The sequence below is a fragment of the Sebastes fasciatus genome, chromosome 4, assembly GCF_043250625.1.
Source record: "Sebastes fasciatus isolate fSebFas1 chromosome 4, fSebFas1.pri, whole genome shotgun sequence".
Classification (NCBI taxonomy): Eukaryota; Metazoa; Chordata; class Actinopteri; order Perciformes; family Sebastidae; genus Sebastes; species Sebastes fasciatus.
The window spans coordinates 14,805,311-14,823,982 of record NC_133798.1 but is presented as its reverse complement, the minus strand read 5'-3'; the positions used below and the strand labels follow the sequence as shown (position 1 = coordinate 14,823,982).

The window sequence follows — 18,672 nt, the reverse complement described above, 5'->3', positions numbered from 1 at the left end:
CCTCTTGTGGTCTAAACATAATCTGTCTGATGCTCAAGGCTTTGGACAAAAGCGTCTGCCAAATGTATAAATGTTAAGTGTAAATAACCTGGATAAGCACTCACAACACAATATGTCGTGATTCAAGTTGGTTGTATTTTGAATCCAATACAAAATGCTGCATGTCTTTGTCTTATTTCAAGAGTCATTGTAAATCTCACAAAGCCTCAAGATGCTGTAAAATGAAATTGTTATTGTTGTACTTAAGATTTTTGAATTCATACTTTTTAGATGCAGTTTTGAAATAAATAAGTGCATGGCAATGCATCTCAATAAAGATGTTATCTGAAATGTGGGAGTAACTATTTAGAATTCAGAGGATGGAGGTTGCAGTGGCGTGCACAGGCTCCTGTTGGTGTTTGGTGGTGTGTTCGTGCAAGTAGAAGTAGTCCCCAACTGTACACACAATGGCACTCGGTCTTAAGGGGCACATTAGCCAACTAGAGGGCCACTTGGGGAGACCACATTGGCACTTGAGCGGCACTTGGGTTGACCTCTGTTGAGACATTATGGCAGATACTACTATTAAGTAAGAATTTCAAATGTCTCCCCTGCTTTATGGGAGGGAGTGTGATGGCGCTTGGAAGTCAGAGGGTGAAGCTGAGAGCTTTGTCAGTGTTACACCTGAACAGGCTTGGCTGTAGGCTAGTTAGTTAGTTCTTTTATGGAGACAAAAAGATAAAACATTTGGGTCCAAAAAATATACAAAACAAAGAAAAAAATATATACACAATAAACACATTAGTAAAAATAAGGAAATATTAAAAGGTAATACGATCAACACCACAAAATCCCATCAGTCAATAACACAAGGCCAGCATGTAACATAACTAGAATTCTTTTGTCAACAAAGAGTGAGCTCAATTCAGTGCAGTCATGTCCATATTTAACATGGATATCCTGTGTGCAAGGGCACACAACACACGTTGCCCAGGTAGTGTACGGCTCCACCTTCCCATTTCAACTCGCAGTCTGTGAGAGGACAATCGGAACCGTGTAAAGATTATTCTCAAATGGTCTTCAATTTGCAATGCATTACTGTTGTAAAGTGGATGAACGTATATAACACACACTACATCATCTCCCCCTTTTCCCCTGATTCGCCAACTAACACCGTTTGCTCTTTTATTTGTCTGTACTTTTATTTCACATACTAACACCGACAGGCATGGCATAGACCTACATCTCTGATCTTCTTACAGACCAACCTCCTTTGTACTTTTGTAGTTCATGTATTTCTGCAGAGCGCTATCGCAGGTCCTTCCTTCCTGCAGCTGTCAGACTCCACAACCAGTACTGCTCCCAGTAGATCACTTACACACCAAAAAACTGACAATAACCTGATATTTCAGGTGGAATTTCATTCGTTCATTCATTCATTTCATTTCATTCTCACTGTGCAATATCATTTTTCACTTGTGCAATTTTGTTAATAGTCTGTTTATTGTCAATACTGTATACACTGCTCCTATTTTTATACTTCCTTCTATTTAAATGGTTCATATTTTGTTACACTTTGTTTAGCTCTTTTTTTTACTGTGTTAGCTGATGCATCTTGTTTTTTACACTATCCCCTTTGCTGCTGTACACTGCAAATTTCACCACTGCAGGATTAATAAAGGAATATCTTATCTTATCTTGCTGTGAAAGTTGTACATGACTCTCACTTTATTGAGATAGCTTCATTAACCTTATTTTTCTGTCTAGATGTTTTACATGATTTGTGTAGAAACTGATTGTTTATCCTTCATTTTGTCTGTTTATTTGAGAGAGAGCACAGATGATTGAGTAATACTTGTTGAGCTCTCACAGGCAGGAGATTTTTCGCAACGCAGCACTTGAACGCAGCACCATGCCCTCCATCTACTGATGGGAATTACGGCTCTTTTTAGTGAGCCAGATCATTTGGCTCAGCTCACCAAGAAGAGCCGGCTCTTTCGGCTCCCAAACGGCTCTTCATTTTAACACTTCTGCCTTTTTATAATTCAGCCAAATTCAGCACTGTTTTGACCTATGATTAGTATGTGTGCACATATATCACTTAAATTATTCAATATAATTATACTAAACCTTATAATTTCCAGAATATCATAATTTTACATGCTGCTTCGTTTCCGACTGTCACTCATCTTGTCTAGTATTCGCACACTGCACTCCGATCCTCTCTTTCACTCCTCCTCTCCCTCCTGCTCTGTACCTGTACACCGTCAGTGCACCGCGCACCCCCGCCCCTCCCTGCTTGATGGCATGATCCTTGTCTGTTCATCACCTGATTGGTCGCACGGATGTCATTAACACAACATTCACGGTACATGTCCACAGGGGCATTTTTTATCGCGAGGGGATGCGATGCTTCCCAACATTGGACACTAGGTGGGCTGCCACTAGACACAGGCTCTCCCCACCTGATTGGACGAATGCTTTCCCTCCGTGGGCTGCTGCCCCCAGCTTTCAAATCGGAAACAGTATGGAGGCTCGTTTGGAAACTTTCTTCTCTTATTTCACGAAAATAGTTCACCGAAATGTGTTTCTTGAAACATTTGAGGCGAGAAATAAGCCATGCAGTCGCTAAATCTGTCTTTATTTTCAATCGACAACGTTTATTTTAAAAGATTCTCGGGAGTTTCGGAGACGGCGAGTTGCGTCGAACGCCCGAGATTTACATAAAGTAGACGAGCCCTCAAATTTATGCAAATGAGGAGCGGGCGTCGTGACACTCCGTTTCTCGAAATCGCACCACCACGCTACCAGAATGCATTGCACAGCTGCTTACATAGACAATGAATGGGGAGCGTGGAAATGAAGGAGCCTGTGGACACGTACCATAGGTCACAGTCAGTGCATGGAGTTCCCATGGCGCGGAGAAGATCTTCCTATCATTCTGCCTCGAATTAATTATAGAAAAAAAAAACACCTCTTATCGTTCACTTAAAAGAACCGGCTCTTTGAACCTACTCGTTCGTGACCCACACATCACAACCTCCTTCACCAGCCGACCAATGAGAAGCGAGGATGCTGGAGCGCGTGTGTGTGTTGGTCGCGCGTGGGTTAAGGGTTGAAGCGAAGAAGACGCGTGAGCGAGGCGACTAGCTAGAAGAGTCCGCTCAGATAGAGGTAAGACTGCTAACAGCTAACCAGCTAGTAAACACACACATTAATACCAGCACACGTTAGGATACCAACCAATGACGTTACGAGTTATCTCACTAATGTGACAGGCTGCTGGTGGACTGTCTTCAACACTCTGCTGCTTTTAATAACCCGCGACAAGAGCTAGCTGCTGTTAGCTTGAGGCTAGTTGCTAGGCTAGTTGCTAGGCTAGCAGCTAGGCTAGCAGCTTTAACGTTAACGGGTTGTTTTATAACAGAAAGTCATTGTTGCTTCATCAACTCATTAGCACACATTATCCTACATGTTGTACACGAATAGAAGGGATAACAGGTTGATGTGTACATGTCGCGCTATGCTGGTAGCTTAAAGCATTGTTCACAAGCACGTTGGCTCCTAGCTTCCTGCTAGCTTAGCCCGGTTAGCTGCTGTCAGATGTTTTGGCACCGCCCATACTAGGTAGTTTATTAGTAAGTGCTTATTGGTAAGCCTGTGTAAGCGTGTGGATTCATTAGATATTGTTTTATCAGTAGTCCCCCGTGACTGTCAGACAGGCAGCAGTATGTGCTTGATTGTAAATGGAGATGATGCTAACTTGTGGTTGTCATATAGCCTCTCCCAGCTGCCAGTAGCATGTCAATGCGTCATCGGCCTGCGCTTGCTTGCTCAACACCACCCAGTGTTGTTCAGTGGAAGTCAGCTCAGCTGGTCTGTCTGTCTGTCTCTGTCTGACTAGCTTGTTTCAGTTTGTCACTTTGTGAAATCATGAGAGACTTTTAACCACTGATGGTGTTGTGGTTTCAATGAAATAATGAAAAAAGGTCTCAAATGCAACGTGTCAGTGACAGTTTGTTACTCAATCACTGTATGTGACTCATGATGAGAATATGTCTAATATAATTGATCTGTTTTTTATTAGAGGAAGGAGCTGCCACTTGGTAATGGACGCCAATAAAGGTAAAAACAAAACTTACCATACTAAATTAGATATTAAGTGCAGGAAAAGTTGGTTCATCTGGGGGTTTTTTTGTTGTTTTTTTTAACTTAGTTTTTATTGCAGTTTCAGCAACTTATACAATCATCACATTCTTTCCTACTGTATTTTCATATTACAGTTGTCTCTTTGTTTTTACACAACATTTCACAACTTAAAACAAGGGGGGAGAGAGAAAACACAAAAAACAAAACAAGACTTCATCTTAAACTATAGTTTCAATTGAATTCAGAGAAAAAGGGAGTACACATACTTAAACAATCCAAAGAATTAAAATGAAATAATGTTAAAGAAATAAATTTAAGTAAAAATAAATGTGGTAAAAACAAATGTATTTCTAGTTAACTTACCATTTATAAGATACTTCCTGGTGGGAATAATTCTGAGCAGTTCAAGACCTATTTTAAAACAAATTCTCAGGTCCATTCTTACTCAACCCCGTCAATCTCTAGATCTTCATACATTTTCGATAAGATTTAGGGGAACCAAAGTATGGAGTAGCTTTTCACATCTATCAATAAACTGTTCATCTTTCAAATATTTCAAAAGTCGCTTAAAGGGTCATTTAATAGCTGTTTTGTAATTGCTTTTCCCCATGTTGTCCATGTATTTGTTTTTATGCTTTTCTTTTTTTTCCACTCACAATGTTGTTTCGTTAAGATTGCCCAGAAATCTTTATAGATATTTAAATCAATATCCTCCTCACAAACACTAACCATACACTTCCACGCAACAAACACACACACACACACACACTTATCTTTTTTTATATATTTACTGTGTTGTTATTGTTGTTATATATATCTTGTCCTAATTGTTTGTTATCAATATTATGTAGTCATATTATTTCTTTATATTAATCTTGTCTCTAGGTGGAGGCTTCAGATAAGCCCAGTGTTTTTTTTGCCTGTTCCTGCACTGTATATTATTCTTAATTTTTTTGTTATGTTGTAGAGTCTTAAATTGTGCAAAATAAATAAACACAAAAATAAACATACTAAATTAGATATTCAGTGCAGGAAAAGTTGGTTCATCTGTTTTGACTCAGGGTTTAATATTAGCTGATATACATTTGTGTGTACACGCGTAAGAAAAAAGACTAGTACAAACAAGCAAAACTTGGAATTATCAATATAACCTCAAAAATGTAGTTTAATCAACAACTGTGACCGTAAAAAACAAAAACACAACTTAGCAAGTTCCACAAAATAATTGTTTGATTGCTAATGTTTTGAATTGTGTATTATTTTTATGTGGATGGTGAGCCACAATCAAATCAACATTATGGATGAATTCTTGTCATTTTAAAAAATGCGATTTGTGTAATGATGATAACTTGCAACAATGGTCTTTGTTGGTTTGGCAGGTAAAGGGGATCAAGGGTTGCAAAATCCAGGTGGGCAGATGGAAAGACCTCCCAACTTCCACATCATGGAAAGGTTAGTGCAGCTGGTTTCTATTATGTGAGATAGAAGGTAGAAATTTAAAGATTCTCATGGTGTAACATGCTTTTGTTCAAATCAGTTGCCAGACAAGTTAAGATGGCAATAGTGCAAAATGGTACCTGCTTATGCTTATGTAACTGTTTTAAAAACCTAAACCTTATCTGAAACTTATCTAAACTACAAATATTAGCATAATGTAGTCATGTTTGTATGGTCTTTGGACACTTTGATATTACTGCACATTTATCAGCTATTTGAAAATAGCAAAGTTTTGGTCACAATTGCCAGTTGCATATTGATGTAATTGGCACACAGCCAAAAGATGGCAGTTACAGTAACTTCCTCATGACATAAACATGGTGTTGTATTATTATCTTTCAATCTCATAAAACCATCTTGATATCCTTTGGTGGTTCCCAACCCCCTAGGTTGAGGACTCACCAGTTTAAAGGGTTAAAGACTGTACAAATTGGTTCAGGGTAACCATGGGGCTGGAGCCAATCCCCGGGTTGCCAGTCTATCACAGGGTTGACTTATAGAAACAGACAACCATTCACACTTACGGGCAATTTAGAGTCACACTAACATGGGGAGAACATCGGGTTTGAACCTGCGACCCTCTTGCTGTGAGGCGGCAGTGCTATCCACTGCACCACCTTTCTAAAACACATGTCATAATGTTTTTCTTTTACTATAAATTATTTCAATCCACATCAATTCTCATGTTTATCTTCTCTCATAGCATGCTTCCCAAAGTAGTGAAGAGGAGAGTGCATGCCTTGAAAAGGCTACAGGTGCAGTGTGCCAACATAGAGGCTAAATTCTACGAGGAGGTCCATGAGCTAGAGAGGAAGTATGCTGCCCTCTATCAGCCACTGTTTGACAAGGTACGCCAAATGATGTTTTCCTAAGAGTTCTTTCTTTAACTGTAGCACCAGACTTATAGCATTTTGTTTTGATAATTTTATGTTGATGCAAACAGAGCAAAAACTAGAAATAAAAAGACAACAAATAAGATTTCTCTATTTATTAAGTGACCAAATATTTAATAATCACTTGAATTGTTACCTGCACTGATGGGTGGTGAATTGTGTCTCTCTGGTCCAATCTGAGGTCAGTGAGGATGCATCCTTGGTGCTAAATTGAAAACTGCCACAACGAGTAGTCAACTGTTCTTTTGTCAGTCAAGGCTATTTCCAGAGCTAGTGACAAGAACTCAGCCATTCTTAGTCGCACTGAAGACTGACAGCTGTAACCCTGCTGCACCTGTCTGTGCTGTGTGTATGTTGAGTGTGTGTGCGTGTATATATATATGTCGGTGTGTTTCTCTCTCTCTCTCTCTCTCTCTCAAGTGGTGTTGATTTCAGTGTGCTAGCTGAAAATAATTCAGCCTTATCAAGTGAATGCTTGTTCATATACAGATATTTCACACGAATATTCCCAAATCCCTCTCTAAAATGCTTAACTTTGTTGTAATGTATTTGTGTCACAGAGACGAGATTTTGTCACAGGAACAGTGGAACCCACAGACGAAGAGAGTGAGTGGCACAGTGACAGAGAGGAAGAGGAGGAGCTAGCAGTAAGTACAGATTTGATTTGATTTGTATTAAGAGCCTGATCAGATGTCAAAATCCTCCTCCTTTAAGGTTTCCACAGCAAAGGAAAAAATATTTTTTTCTTACAACCAGACAGGCTGCTTGGATCTCATAAATGATACCAAGAGTCTGCTGAAATTGTCCAACAGGAAATAACAGGATTGTAGGAAATGTGGTTTTACTGAGAATCACTAGGACTAACAAACTGTGATGACTGTTTTATCTGTAATCTTGCATGTATCTGATTTTTTTTTTGTACATATGATTTGTGTATTGTAAAAGATCTTGATCTCAATGAGACTTCTCACAAAAGTCTTAAAAGGCAATGAATTAATTAATCTAAGCACAACACCATAATAGGATATTAAAATGTCTTAAATCAATCTTGCAAAAGTCTTAAAAATGCTAAGACATGGGAAGTGGGATTCTCTGAATCATTTGTTTTTCTGACTTTGCAATTTAAAATCTTAAAATAATTGGTAACGACTATTTTTTAAATAATTTACCTAATGTCTCTCGCATTACCGTCATGCAGATCAGGGTAGCAAACAACACACTTTTGTTTGCAGAGCCAGGGCTGTGTATGAACACTGGCTTTTTTTTAGTGCACACACAGAACGGACAGCTAGTAGACCATGTGGACATATTCACCGAATTTGACAAAAATTGTATCGGATTAGAATTGCAGCGTAGGCAAACCAGACTTTTGTATAATACAAGTTTCCATTTACTGTAAGTTGTCTTGGCAACACATCTTATAGGTCATACAATATTAGGCTATTTAATATGCCATTAATTTGGCATATTTCCCTATGGACATTTTAGCCATTGATAATTTCATCTGCGGGACCACTACATGTGATACCCGCAAAAAGCCGGCATATGTCGGCTAACGTAAACCCTGGAAGGAACCCTCTCGAAAGCTTAACAAACTAAATTGTGTAGATTTTCATGAACAGTGAATTTTAATGAGTGCTCCGCCCACTGCCTGTAGGAGGAGGTAAAGGAAAAAGCTGCTATTGAGGATGCAAAGAAAGAGGAAGCCACGCCAGAGGAAGACCCAAAAGGCATCCCTGAGTTCTGGCTCACCATATTCAAGAGTGTGGACATGCTCAGTGACATGCTACAGGTACATTTAAATGATTGATACACATTTCAACCCTTTTCTGAACAACGTCATGTGTCTCTGATCTGACTGTTTATCTACCTCCAGGAACACGATGAGCCCATCCTAAAGCACCTGGAAGATATTCAAGTCAAGTTTTCTGAGCCAGGACAGCCAATGGTCAGTATCATCATGTTATGATAAGAAATTATTATCATTCCAAATTAATAAACTATCCATCCATTATCTGTAACCGCTTATCCCATTCGGGGTCACGGGGGGCTGGAGCCAATCCTAGCTGACATTGGGCGAAGGCGGGGTACACCCTGGACAGGTCGCCAGACTATCACAGGGCTGACACATAGAAACAGACAACCATTCACGCTCACATTCACACCTATAGGCAATTTAGAGTCAACAATTAACCTAATGGAGTTAAAATGATCTATGTATTTTGGTCCTTCTCCCAGAGTTTCACGCTAGAGTTCCACTTTGAGCCCAATGGTTACTTCAACAATGCAGTCCTCACTAAAGTCTACAAGATGAAGTCAGAGCCTGATGCCTCAGAGCCTTTCTCATTCGAGGGGCCGGAGATCATTGACTGTGAAGGGTGAGAGAGAGCACACAAACATGCTTGTTAAACTGTGGCTTTGACACATACAATGTTAAGGTTTAAGAAAAAATAGAAATTGTGTGGTTTGTAAAACTTTTCTGTTCTCTCTTTCTATATTAATCTCTCTTGACTTTACATCCCACATATCGGCCTCCTCTTGGCACCTCTTCCAAATTTTTTGCGTCCTTGCTCTCAGCCGCCTCTCACTGTTTTGCACATCTACTCTCTCTAGCTGTCAGATAGACTGGCATAAGGGGAAGGATGTGACTGTGAAAACTATTAAGAAGAAGCAGAAGCATAAAGGCCGTGGCACCGTCCGCACTGTTACCAAACAGGTCCCCAACGACTCGTTCTTCAACTTCTTTAACCCCGTCAAAGGTGAGGACACAGAAATAGAGGTATAGAAAATGTAGTGGACTTTTCCGACGGTATTAAAGTAATATTCAAAGCAATTACTCCTACTTATTTTCAACAACTATCTCACGTAGCAGTGACTATTTGATTTCAATGCTTTGCTCTGTGTACACAATCTCTGAATAACAGAAAGCACACACAAATGTACCTGTTTGACAGTCAACGTGTCCGTTCATCTGCAGACGGTGTGGCAACATGTTGGCATGCATGTCATATGGTTTATCATTGGTCACTGCACTAAGCTGAATTCAACAGCAGGTGGCGGCAGACTCTTAAATTGTGTTAGATTGTGCAGTCGCTCTGTTGTGTGTTCTGTATGTGGAACAGGCAGCATGTCTGTCGCTCACTGATGTTGGACTGTGTGCATGAAGCTGTGCTCACTGGACTGTCGAACTTTTACATCAACTTTGGTTTTACCATTATTTTCCAGCTTGGAGAGTTTAGGAGCTATTGTGGTGCTAAACAGTCAGTTAATGACTGACATAAATGACTGACTCAAAATTTGAGGCACCGTTGTGAGGGTACTGAAAACAACAGTCCATCTAAAAACATTTTTACAAATGACTGATGTGCGATTTAAAATTCTGTAAGCGTTAAGTTTATATATAGCACAAGCTCAGGAGTAAACATCTCAAAGACCTTCAAAAGAATAAATGAAAGACGACAAATCACAGATACATTTCTTTTGAAGCATTCAACAACAGTTGAGCTTGTTACATTTTAGAATTGTTTTGCCTGATGTCAGTTTGTTTAAATAATCTAATCTTTAAGACATTAGGTAACCTTACTGGTGTGATTGGTGAGGGAGGCCAGTCTAGAAGTCTTTTGTTTCACTTTAATTACCTTTGTTCAGTTGGATGACAGTAAGTGATTAATACAGTGACAGATCCCGTAAATCACATTGAAATGAGTCATTCTCTCTCAAAGGATCAGTAAGATGGGCTGAATACACCTTTATTTAATTACTGTATCGTCTTTCCTGTGTAGTCAACTTACCTGTCAAACATGCCTGGACTTATTCTGACTTTGAGAAGTTGACCTGATCGCTCATTGGCTGAGCAAATGTTTGTCTTTCTGGTTCAGTCACAGCCTCGGTATATGACTGGTGGATATAAATAGCTCTTCTTAAAGTGTGTTCAGGTGTGCAGTTCTGGGGTTGGGATGTCCATTAGTGAAGAAGCCACCGCTCAGTGATTGTGTGAACACACACAAAGAGTGTATGGGACTTGACTGCAGTGCAGTTCATGGATGTATGAACCAAAGTTATAATAGTTTTGATTTTTGGATTTTAGAGTGCGAGTGTGTTCGCTAGTTTTAATTTAGTTTCAGTTTTTCAGACAAGTTTACTTTTAGTTGTTATATATTTAGTTTTAGTTTTAGTTTTACAGTAGTTTTAGTTTGTTTTTGTCAGGGCCAGGTATAATGTCTCAGAAGTATGTAGCTACATACTGTATACATGAATACATGGTTGGAGAACTGTGTAGGAACGGCCATAATGTTTAATGTTTGATCTTCGTGATACTTTAGTGTCAGATGTGAACCAAATGAAGCACAGCGCCATATCCTGGAAGGTCAAGTCTGTTCAATTTCTCTGGTTCAATGTCACGATAGTTAACAGAAATTCAGGCTGTCACCTTTTTTTGGTGGTGATATATTATAGCTAAAAAAACAAATTAATTTACGTTAATTTTTTATTTTATTTGTTTTCGTTTTTTAACTTGGAAATATAGTTTCAGTTTAGTTTTTCTTAAAGAATATAGTTATATTTAAAAAAGGGAAAAAGTCCAGAGTGCTTATTTTTGTTTTAGTTTCACTTTTAGTTAATTATACTAACCCTGAACAATAATGAACAATATTTATTAGATTTATTTTTATACACGTTGAAATTCTGATGCTCATACTGTAGAGTGCGTAAAGCTCATACTGTAGAGTGCGTAAAGCTCATACTGTAGAGCGCGTACAGCTCATACTGTAGAGCGCGTAAAGCTCATACTGTAGAGCGCGTACAGCTCATACTGTAGAGCGCGTAAAGCTCATACTGTAGAGCGCGTACAGCTCATACTGTAGAGCGCGTAAAGCTCATACTGTAGAGCGCGTAAAGCTCATACTGTAGAGCGCGTACAGCTCATACTGTAGAGTGTGTACAGCTCATTCTGTAGAGCGCGTACAGCTCATACTGTAGAGTGTGTACAGCTCATTCTGTAGAGCGCGTACAGCTCATACTGTAGAGCGCGTACAGCTCATACTGTAGAGCGCGTACGGCTCATACTGTAGAGCGCGTACGGCTCATACTGTAGAGTGCGTACGGCTCATACTGTAGAGCGCGTACGGCTCATACTGTAGAGTGTACGGCTCATACTGTAGAGCGCGTACGGCTCATACTGTAGAGCGCGTACGGCTCATACTGTAGAGCGCGTACGGCTCATACTGTAGAGCGCGTACGGCTCATACTGTAGAGCGCGTACGGCTCATACTGTAGAGCGCGTAAAGCTCATACTGTAGAGCGCGTAAAGCTCATACTGTAGAGCGCGTACGGCTCATACTGTAGAGCGCGTAAAGCTCATACTGTAGAGTGTGTACAGCTCATACTGTAGAGTGTGTACAGCTCATACTGTAGAGCGCGTAAAGCTCATACTGTAGAGTGTGTACAGCTCATACTGTAGAGTGTGTACAGCTCATACTGTAGAGTGTGTACAGCTCATACTGTAGAGTGTGTACAGCTCATACTGTAGAACGCGTACAGAACCTTGTAAGTGTAAGAAAGCCGTCTCCTCTAACACAGTATTGTTGAAAGAAGAGGAAGGATGGGATGATGTCACCTTTAGTCAGTTGGTGAAGCACAGCTGTTTGCTAACAGCCTGTCAATTTCTGTGGATGATTCGACCTCGTGTTGTGATGTCATTGATAATAAGCATGGTTGTAGCCTTAAATGGGCTTTCAGATGTTGGTTGAATCACAGCTTACCTCATTGAAAGCTGTCATAAAACCAATGTAACATCCGCCTGTGACTGTTGGCTCAACTGGTCATTTTAAAATGAATGTGCTGTTTAAAATCCATCCCCTTTTCATCACACATTTAATGGCCTTCTGTAGTCATTGTAAAGCAGAGTGTTGAGGTGCTTATTGCTTTAATTATATGTCCTTTCCTTTACAGCTTCACCAGATGGAGAAATGGTGAGTAAAATGTAGCTTATTCTTCATAAATTCACGACCCATTTTATTTCTTCTTCCATTACCATCAATCTATGGGATTTGTAGCTGTGTTTAAGCGTTTTTTATGTGTTCATGTTTTATAGGACGAAGACTCTGAGTTCACCCTAGCCACAGACTTTGAGATTGGTCATTTCTTCCGTGAGAGAATAGTTCCCAGAGCGGTGCTGTATTTCACCGGAGAGGCCCTGGAAGATGACGAGAGTGTGAGTGTTTTCCCACCAAACACACTGTTGCACTTGAACACAGAAAAAGCCACAAGATAGGATGTTTCCAAAAACTTTTCGTCACTGTTTAACACGTGTGTTTTCACTCTTTATGTTTATTTATGCAGTTTGAAGAGGAGGAGCTGGAGGAGGGAGATGAAGAGGTTAGTAATACCACTTTCACTCACAAATAATGCGAATTTGACACTGTTCACACAGGATTTGGGTCTGCAACTGCACCACCGTACACATCACTACTAAACCATATCATAATAATAGCAGTCCTGGTATATATTTCATTAAACCAGCAAGTTCCTTGAAGTCATATAATCATCTTGTCTTTGTATCTCAGGAGCAAGATGAGGAGGGTGATGATGACGATGATGAGGGAGACTTTGACCCCAAGGTCAGTATGAATTCATCTTTTTATTCTTTGTTTTTCACTGTGAGTGCTTGTATTGTGTCAGTGATAATGGTGCTAATCAGGAAGCTCAGTGAGCTGAGCATTTAACCAAACCTCCTGGAACAGCACAGTGCTATGCAGCAGTCCATTATGTATTTGAAAGCCAATTAAAGTGTATCAAGACAACTGCTGGCATTCATGTGGGCAAATGCTCAACACAGGCAGAGACATGCCTGTGTGTCATGTCACAGCTCAAGGAAGTGATAGAAACGCTATTGTAAACAGTATCTGATGTGGTTTGAACAAAGTTGACACCGTTTTCATCTAATGTTCTGCTTCTTTTCCAATGCTGCTTGCTAATTAACTACAAAATTATAATGCTTCAGCATGGGAGCAAGATTATATGGGAGGTCTGTATTAGGGATGCTAATCTAGAATTTTTTTTCTGATTGACCTCCGACCCTCGTTAACCGACAAGATTAGTGCCTTTCATGCAGGGGTGTTGTGGTTTAAGTGCCCAATGAGCCGCCCAGCTGCAACGATAACCCAATACATAAACAGGTTAAATCCATCATCTACCGCCAGCTGCAATGTATCAGTCCCCAGTTCACCCGTTCGGGAGAGTTACTGTAGCAGCCTTGACGTTGAGTTCATTGTTGTGGACACATGCAGCCATTTCCCTAGTAAAAGTCTCCCTGCATCAATTAGTTTAGCTGCGTGGTTGTCAGCTGTGTTTCTGCCTGGCATAACATCAGGGTCTACGCCAGTGTGTTGCAAGCCCGGTGCCCTGCCTTGTGTGTGACAATGAGTACGATGAACGTAGCAGTGTGTGTACAGTTTAGGCTATTTGTCGATGAATAAATGCTACAACTCAAGACTCAAGCCGATTTCCGTGTCTTGCTGGCTACCGGCTGATTAAAGTGAAAGAGGTCAGTTCTGAAGTTAGCAACAACTTCAGCTCAGACTCCGTTAAGGTGGACTGATCGTTAAGGTGGACCAGCTTTAGAGGGCTGCAGGGATGACACATTTTTGTAGACCAACCAGGAAGTTAGCATCACCCTGGTTCCCTCGACATAAAGCCAATGGGACTTTTCTATTGGGTTTTGGATTATTGCAGAAAATAAGCTCTGTAGCAAACACATGTTTATGATACTTACACATTTTATTCAGCAGGAAAATCTTCACAAATGAACACCACTTTTTGAAGTGTGAATGCAATCAGCAGAAGTAAAAAGCTAACGTTAGGCTATAAACGAACTACACCATAGTCGCATGAGCTTGAGTATAAACACAAGGCTGTAACTAAGGAGGGGTCAGAGTAATGACCTTTACTAGACTTAACTAGCCACTTGTTAGCAACTGTTTTTTTAAGACCCATAAAGGCTTCAAAATCCACGGGTGGGATATTTATTGATGTATTTTATGTCGTAGAACAAAACGATAAAATGTCTTAAGCTTGTGTTAACCAGAGATCTTATTTCAAGCATCTAACTAAAAACCCATTCAAAAAACCCACTGACTTCCAGACGAGGGAACGGGAAGTGCTAAAATGCTAACTCATTTAGTAGTAGCTGTAATCTTTAGGATATCTTCAAGTGATTTGTTCTCAGAAGCACCCGTGCATAATAGGACTGTAGAAACTACAATGTATTCTAGCAAAACTTGCATTTTTAAGTCTCTACCTCCCCATGATGATGAGAATGTGAGTATTCTTATTTGATAGTATCTCCAGTTTCCACCACCAGCTCAGACATGCAATACATCCTGCCTACGGCAGACTTTTCAAGAGGTGTTTTCTTTTCCTGCTCTTACTCTCTCAGACCACTGGCTACAAATTATGTAATGACAGCTGGAGAAAGGACCATTTATTTTGTGGTTTAGTTGGACCGAGATGACTGTGCTCCATTATGAGCTATTCCAGTCTGATAGTGAGTAAGTGCGTAACGTGGCCCGTAAGCGGTTTTATCAGGAGTGACCAACAATGCTGCTTTGTCTGTGAACGGGATTCTTTAGTACCTTGTTGAGTATTTCTCTCGTGGTACCTGCTGTCAGCTCATCAGTTATTCATTCAGTGTGCTCATTCACCAAATTCAGCAATGTTTCACTCTGCTCACTATGTCATTTCTGAATGTGACGGTTAAACTTGTGCATATTGTTGTCTCTCCCTTCCCTGGATTCCCCTCCATTACAGGCATAATCAATCATTCTCACCCCATGCAATTTCTAGGTAAGGGAGAAATAAGGCTGGCGTCCCACATACACTATGCACTGTCTAGTCCATTAGCTCTGGTCTGTTATTCTGGCTGCTTTCTCTCTCTTTCACTACATCCTTGATTCTTCCAGTAGTCCGAGGTGTTTAGGACCCTCAACTCACATCTTTGGGTAGACACAGCTTCTCTTCTCCCTGTCCTGTCTTTGCCCTTTCCATCCATTTGTTTTTCCTCCTGTAGTCCCATCGCAGGTTTCTAACATTGTACTCTTTGCTGTACCGAACCCGGTGCTTTCATTCTCTAGTGTTCTGCTTTCTTGTTAGCCTCTTCTAGTTGCTAGTTAATGCCCAGTGGCCTCATTAGCTCTCTGCCCTCTTGTTTTCTAATCTGGTTGCTGTCTGTCTGCTCCCCCACAGAAAGAACAACCCCAGCCTGCCGAATGCAAACAGCAGTAACCGTGGTGATCAGGGGAGATGGAGACCTGCTGTCCGTCAAATCAGTTCTTAGCCAATCAGCAAGTCCTCCTACTCTTGCAGGCCTCGCCCTTTTATGAACTCATCTGAACGCAATAGAACGCAAACCAAACTGCGTTTTTACTATGTGCATGACTTCTTTTTCTTTTGTCTTGCGCCCATCTCACCCTTTTTTTATTTGGCTTCATTCAAACTCAAAGCGGGAAGTGACTATAATTAAACTACCATGGCATCACGTATGGGAAGGTGGAGTAGGTTACTACTGCCGAGAACCTCAGAACATCATCATATGGATAAAAGATAGGAAAGGAATGGATCCCAACTTTAGTTTTCATGGAAATAAATCAGTTACTCAGGGTTTTTTAATGCCAACAAGAGAAGTGCTAGTTTACCAGGAAACTGTTGAACAAGTCTGACTTAATCTTTCACTGGGGTTGCTGAAGTGTTTTTTTCTTTTGTTATGGTGTTTTTTAAGAGACATACAATGTATCATTTTGAATTTAATTTACTTTTTTTTAAATGTTCATTGTCATGTCATTGGACTATTTATTCTCGTGTCATGCAGCTGTATGAAGTGGTGCATTTCGGGAACTCTTAAGGCCCAGCTTCAGTTATAGGCTCGTTCTCATTGGCTCAAATCTTATTTGGGCTTTGCAGGTCAACAAAACGTGAATACTGCCAAGTCATGTTTTTTGTTTTTTTATTATTGAAAAGCATTTCGAACATTGAAGAATTGTGTTCCGCGTTAGTACTGCTCACTTCTTCCCAGCTCTATTGGGCGTAACAAGCATTTAAACTGAGCACTGGAGTGGACACGTAACACTAATTAACATCATGTGACAGACATTTGGTTATAGCTCAAAACTGTCACGTATAGCTCTTCCCTGTTTAACCCATCAACCCTGAAATGCTCTTCTGAGCTTGTGTCAACAAGGATAATGAGAACAATTAAAGAACACAAGATATTTGAAAAATAGAAATTTCTCTCCACATAGCCCAGCCCAAGCATTACATCCAATCTGGTGAATATTTCCCTAAAATATAACACATCTAAGCAGACAACAGTGGCTGACCTGCAATCTTTTTTTGGTTGTAATCACTTCTGGTATGTAGCTAGTTCTTAACAAATGTCATTTAAAGTCAGCGACGGGACAGGGTGCAGGATGTTTGGATCAAATGTAATTTCTGTTGCCAAGAAGCCAAAATGAAAGACAAAACCACACCGTCCTCTTTTATTCAATTGTTTGCCAATTGTCATTAACACAGTGTAATCTAATTCAGCGTTTAAAGTTGTTTAAGAATATATAAATATTTCTGTTATTGTCTAATGATTCAGTAGAATGTCTGTGGAAAACAAATGGAAGAGGTTTGCCAATGTATTTTATATACTGCACTTGTTTGGCCGTTCGGTTGGACACCTTTGCCTGGTGACTGGTCAGCGATAGCAGTTGCAGCAAAAAATAATACCCACCCCCTTGTCTCTCTTTTTAAAAAGAACGATTGTAGATCTCGTTGGACAGATCTCTCAGAGCCACGGTTGACATCTTCAAATCTACCACATTGGACCGTGTGCTAGCAATGGCCTTAACTGGTTCTTATTCACAATTTGTTACTTGCGCAATATTTCTTTTCAATTTGTACAGAGTTAGTTAAAATATTCTATTAAAGTTGTGCGACATGGAAATGGGTTTTTGTGTCCTTTATTTATGTATGTATGTATGTATGTATGTATGTATGTATGTATGTGTGCATGCACCATTTGTTGTAGAGCGGTTGTTCCCACACTTCTTGTGACCCCTTGCAACCTCTCGTCAGGCAATGCAACAGACATTTTGACTTGTCAGTCGTAAACAGGTGTGACTAATAACTAACAATGTCTTGGCTCTGTTCAAGTGCCCCAGTAAGCTGTGACGGTGATCCATCATGTACAATACAAGGATCCTGACACTGAAGCAGCTAAATGGAATCCAGCCATCCTTAATTTTATTATTTACACCTGCGCTTTTCTGTAACGTGTCATCTGTGAAAAGACCTATTGAGCAAGACACTTAGGCTGCTCAGTAGTCCCCAGTAACAGACTGGTCTTACTGGCCAGCTCACAACAGCTCTCTTGCTGTAGAGAGATTGTGTGCTCAGATAAGTTTCCCTGGGTGAATGCACATGCTGTTGACAGCACAATGTGACCGGACACTGAATAGCCACGCACATTAACTTCACTATTAGACATCAGGTGATGATTTGCAAATGATTAGCAGGAACTTGGAGCAAAGCGGGCAGTCATAGCCTCAACATGATGGCCTTAGAACACAGGCGCTGACCCTTTCCTTCCTCTCAAACACTACGGTGACGTCGTAACAGCGTGGCGGTATCCAAGCTGGAGGAATTTGCTTACGCTCTGCCCAACATCAGGCAAGGCAACCAGAATGTCTGGAATTCTGTCTTGCCGATAGAGAAAGCATGCACGCTCCTCTGAGGGACCCTTGTAATGCATTGTGGGAGATAATGGCTGAGTGCTGGGTAGTTTCTGGAGGAGGATGGCGATACTGTGTCTTAGCAACCTAAGTTTTCTGCTAAGTGCTGAGAGACAGGTGCTTTCTTATCCCGTCACCTCGTCCAGCAACACTTGCAAACTGTGTGTGTGTTTATGCTTCGATCTTCATGGGAACAGAGGTGACAACATGTGACTGTGAGAAAACAGAAGTTCATGACAAGGGCTATAGGTCCCTGTCAACACCAAATCCCTAATGTTTTTTGTTTTTTTATAGTAATAAAATGTATGAGGGGTTTTGCTGTTTTGGAGGGGATGAGTAGGCAGCAGTGACTTCTGATCCTTCAGTTGTCAACAGCAGACAGACAA

The 18,672-nt window shown here is 40.4% G+C and overlaps 1 protein-coding gene across 4 annotated transcripts; it reads left to right on the top strand.

Moving 5' to 3' along the window:
* The first annotated feature begins 3,035 nt into the window (after window positions 1-3,035).
* On the top strand, window positions 3,036-17,499 carry nap1l4a (nucleosome assembly protein 1-like 4a). 4 transcript variants are annotated; one of them, XM_074632214.1, is made up of 15 exons: window positions 3,036-3,153; window positions 4,067-4,104; window positions 5,508-5,580; window positions 6,329-6,473; window positions 7,079-7,165; window positions 8,176-8,310; window positions 8,395-8,466; window positions 8,757-8,896; window positions 9,132-9,277; window positions 12,468-12,487; window positions 12,610-12,729; window positions 12,858-12,893; window positions 13,082-13,135; window positions 15,324-15,359; window positions 15,759-17,499. In XM_074632214.1, the coding sequence occupies exons 2-14, from the start codon at window positions 4,089-4,091 to the stop codon at window positions 15,327-15,329; spliced, it is 1,050 nt and encodes a 349-aa protein (XP_074488315.1). In that variant the 5' UTR covers window positions 3,036-3,153; window positions 4,067-4,088; the 3' UTR covers window positions 15,330-15,359; window positions 15,759-17,499. The 4 variants fall into 4 exon arrangements, with proteins under 4 accessions (XP_074488315.1, XP_074488313.1, XP_074488314.1 ...); XM_074632213.1 differs by having other exon boundaries at window positions 3,046-3,153; window positions 4,067-4,106; window positions 5,501-5,580; XM_074632212.1 differs by lacking the exon at window positions 15,324-15,359.
* The last annotated feature ends 1,173 nt before the right edge of the window (window positions 17,500-18,672 follow it).

What these genes read in the sequence shown, in the direction of transcription:
- nap1l4a (XM_074632211.1), top strand. An exon ending in ATCAGCCACTGTTTGACAAG is followed by an intron (nt 6,474 to 7,078) that starts GTACGCCAAATG and finishes TTTGTGTCACAG; the next exon opens with AGACGAGATTTTGTCACAGG. An exon ending in GAGATCATTGACTGTGAAGG is followed by an intron (nt 8,897 to 9,131) that starts GTGAGAGAGAGC and finishes TACTCTCTCTAG; the next exon opens with CTGTCAGATAGACTGGCATA.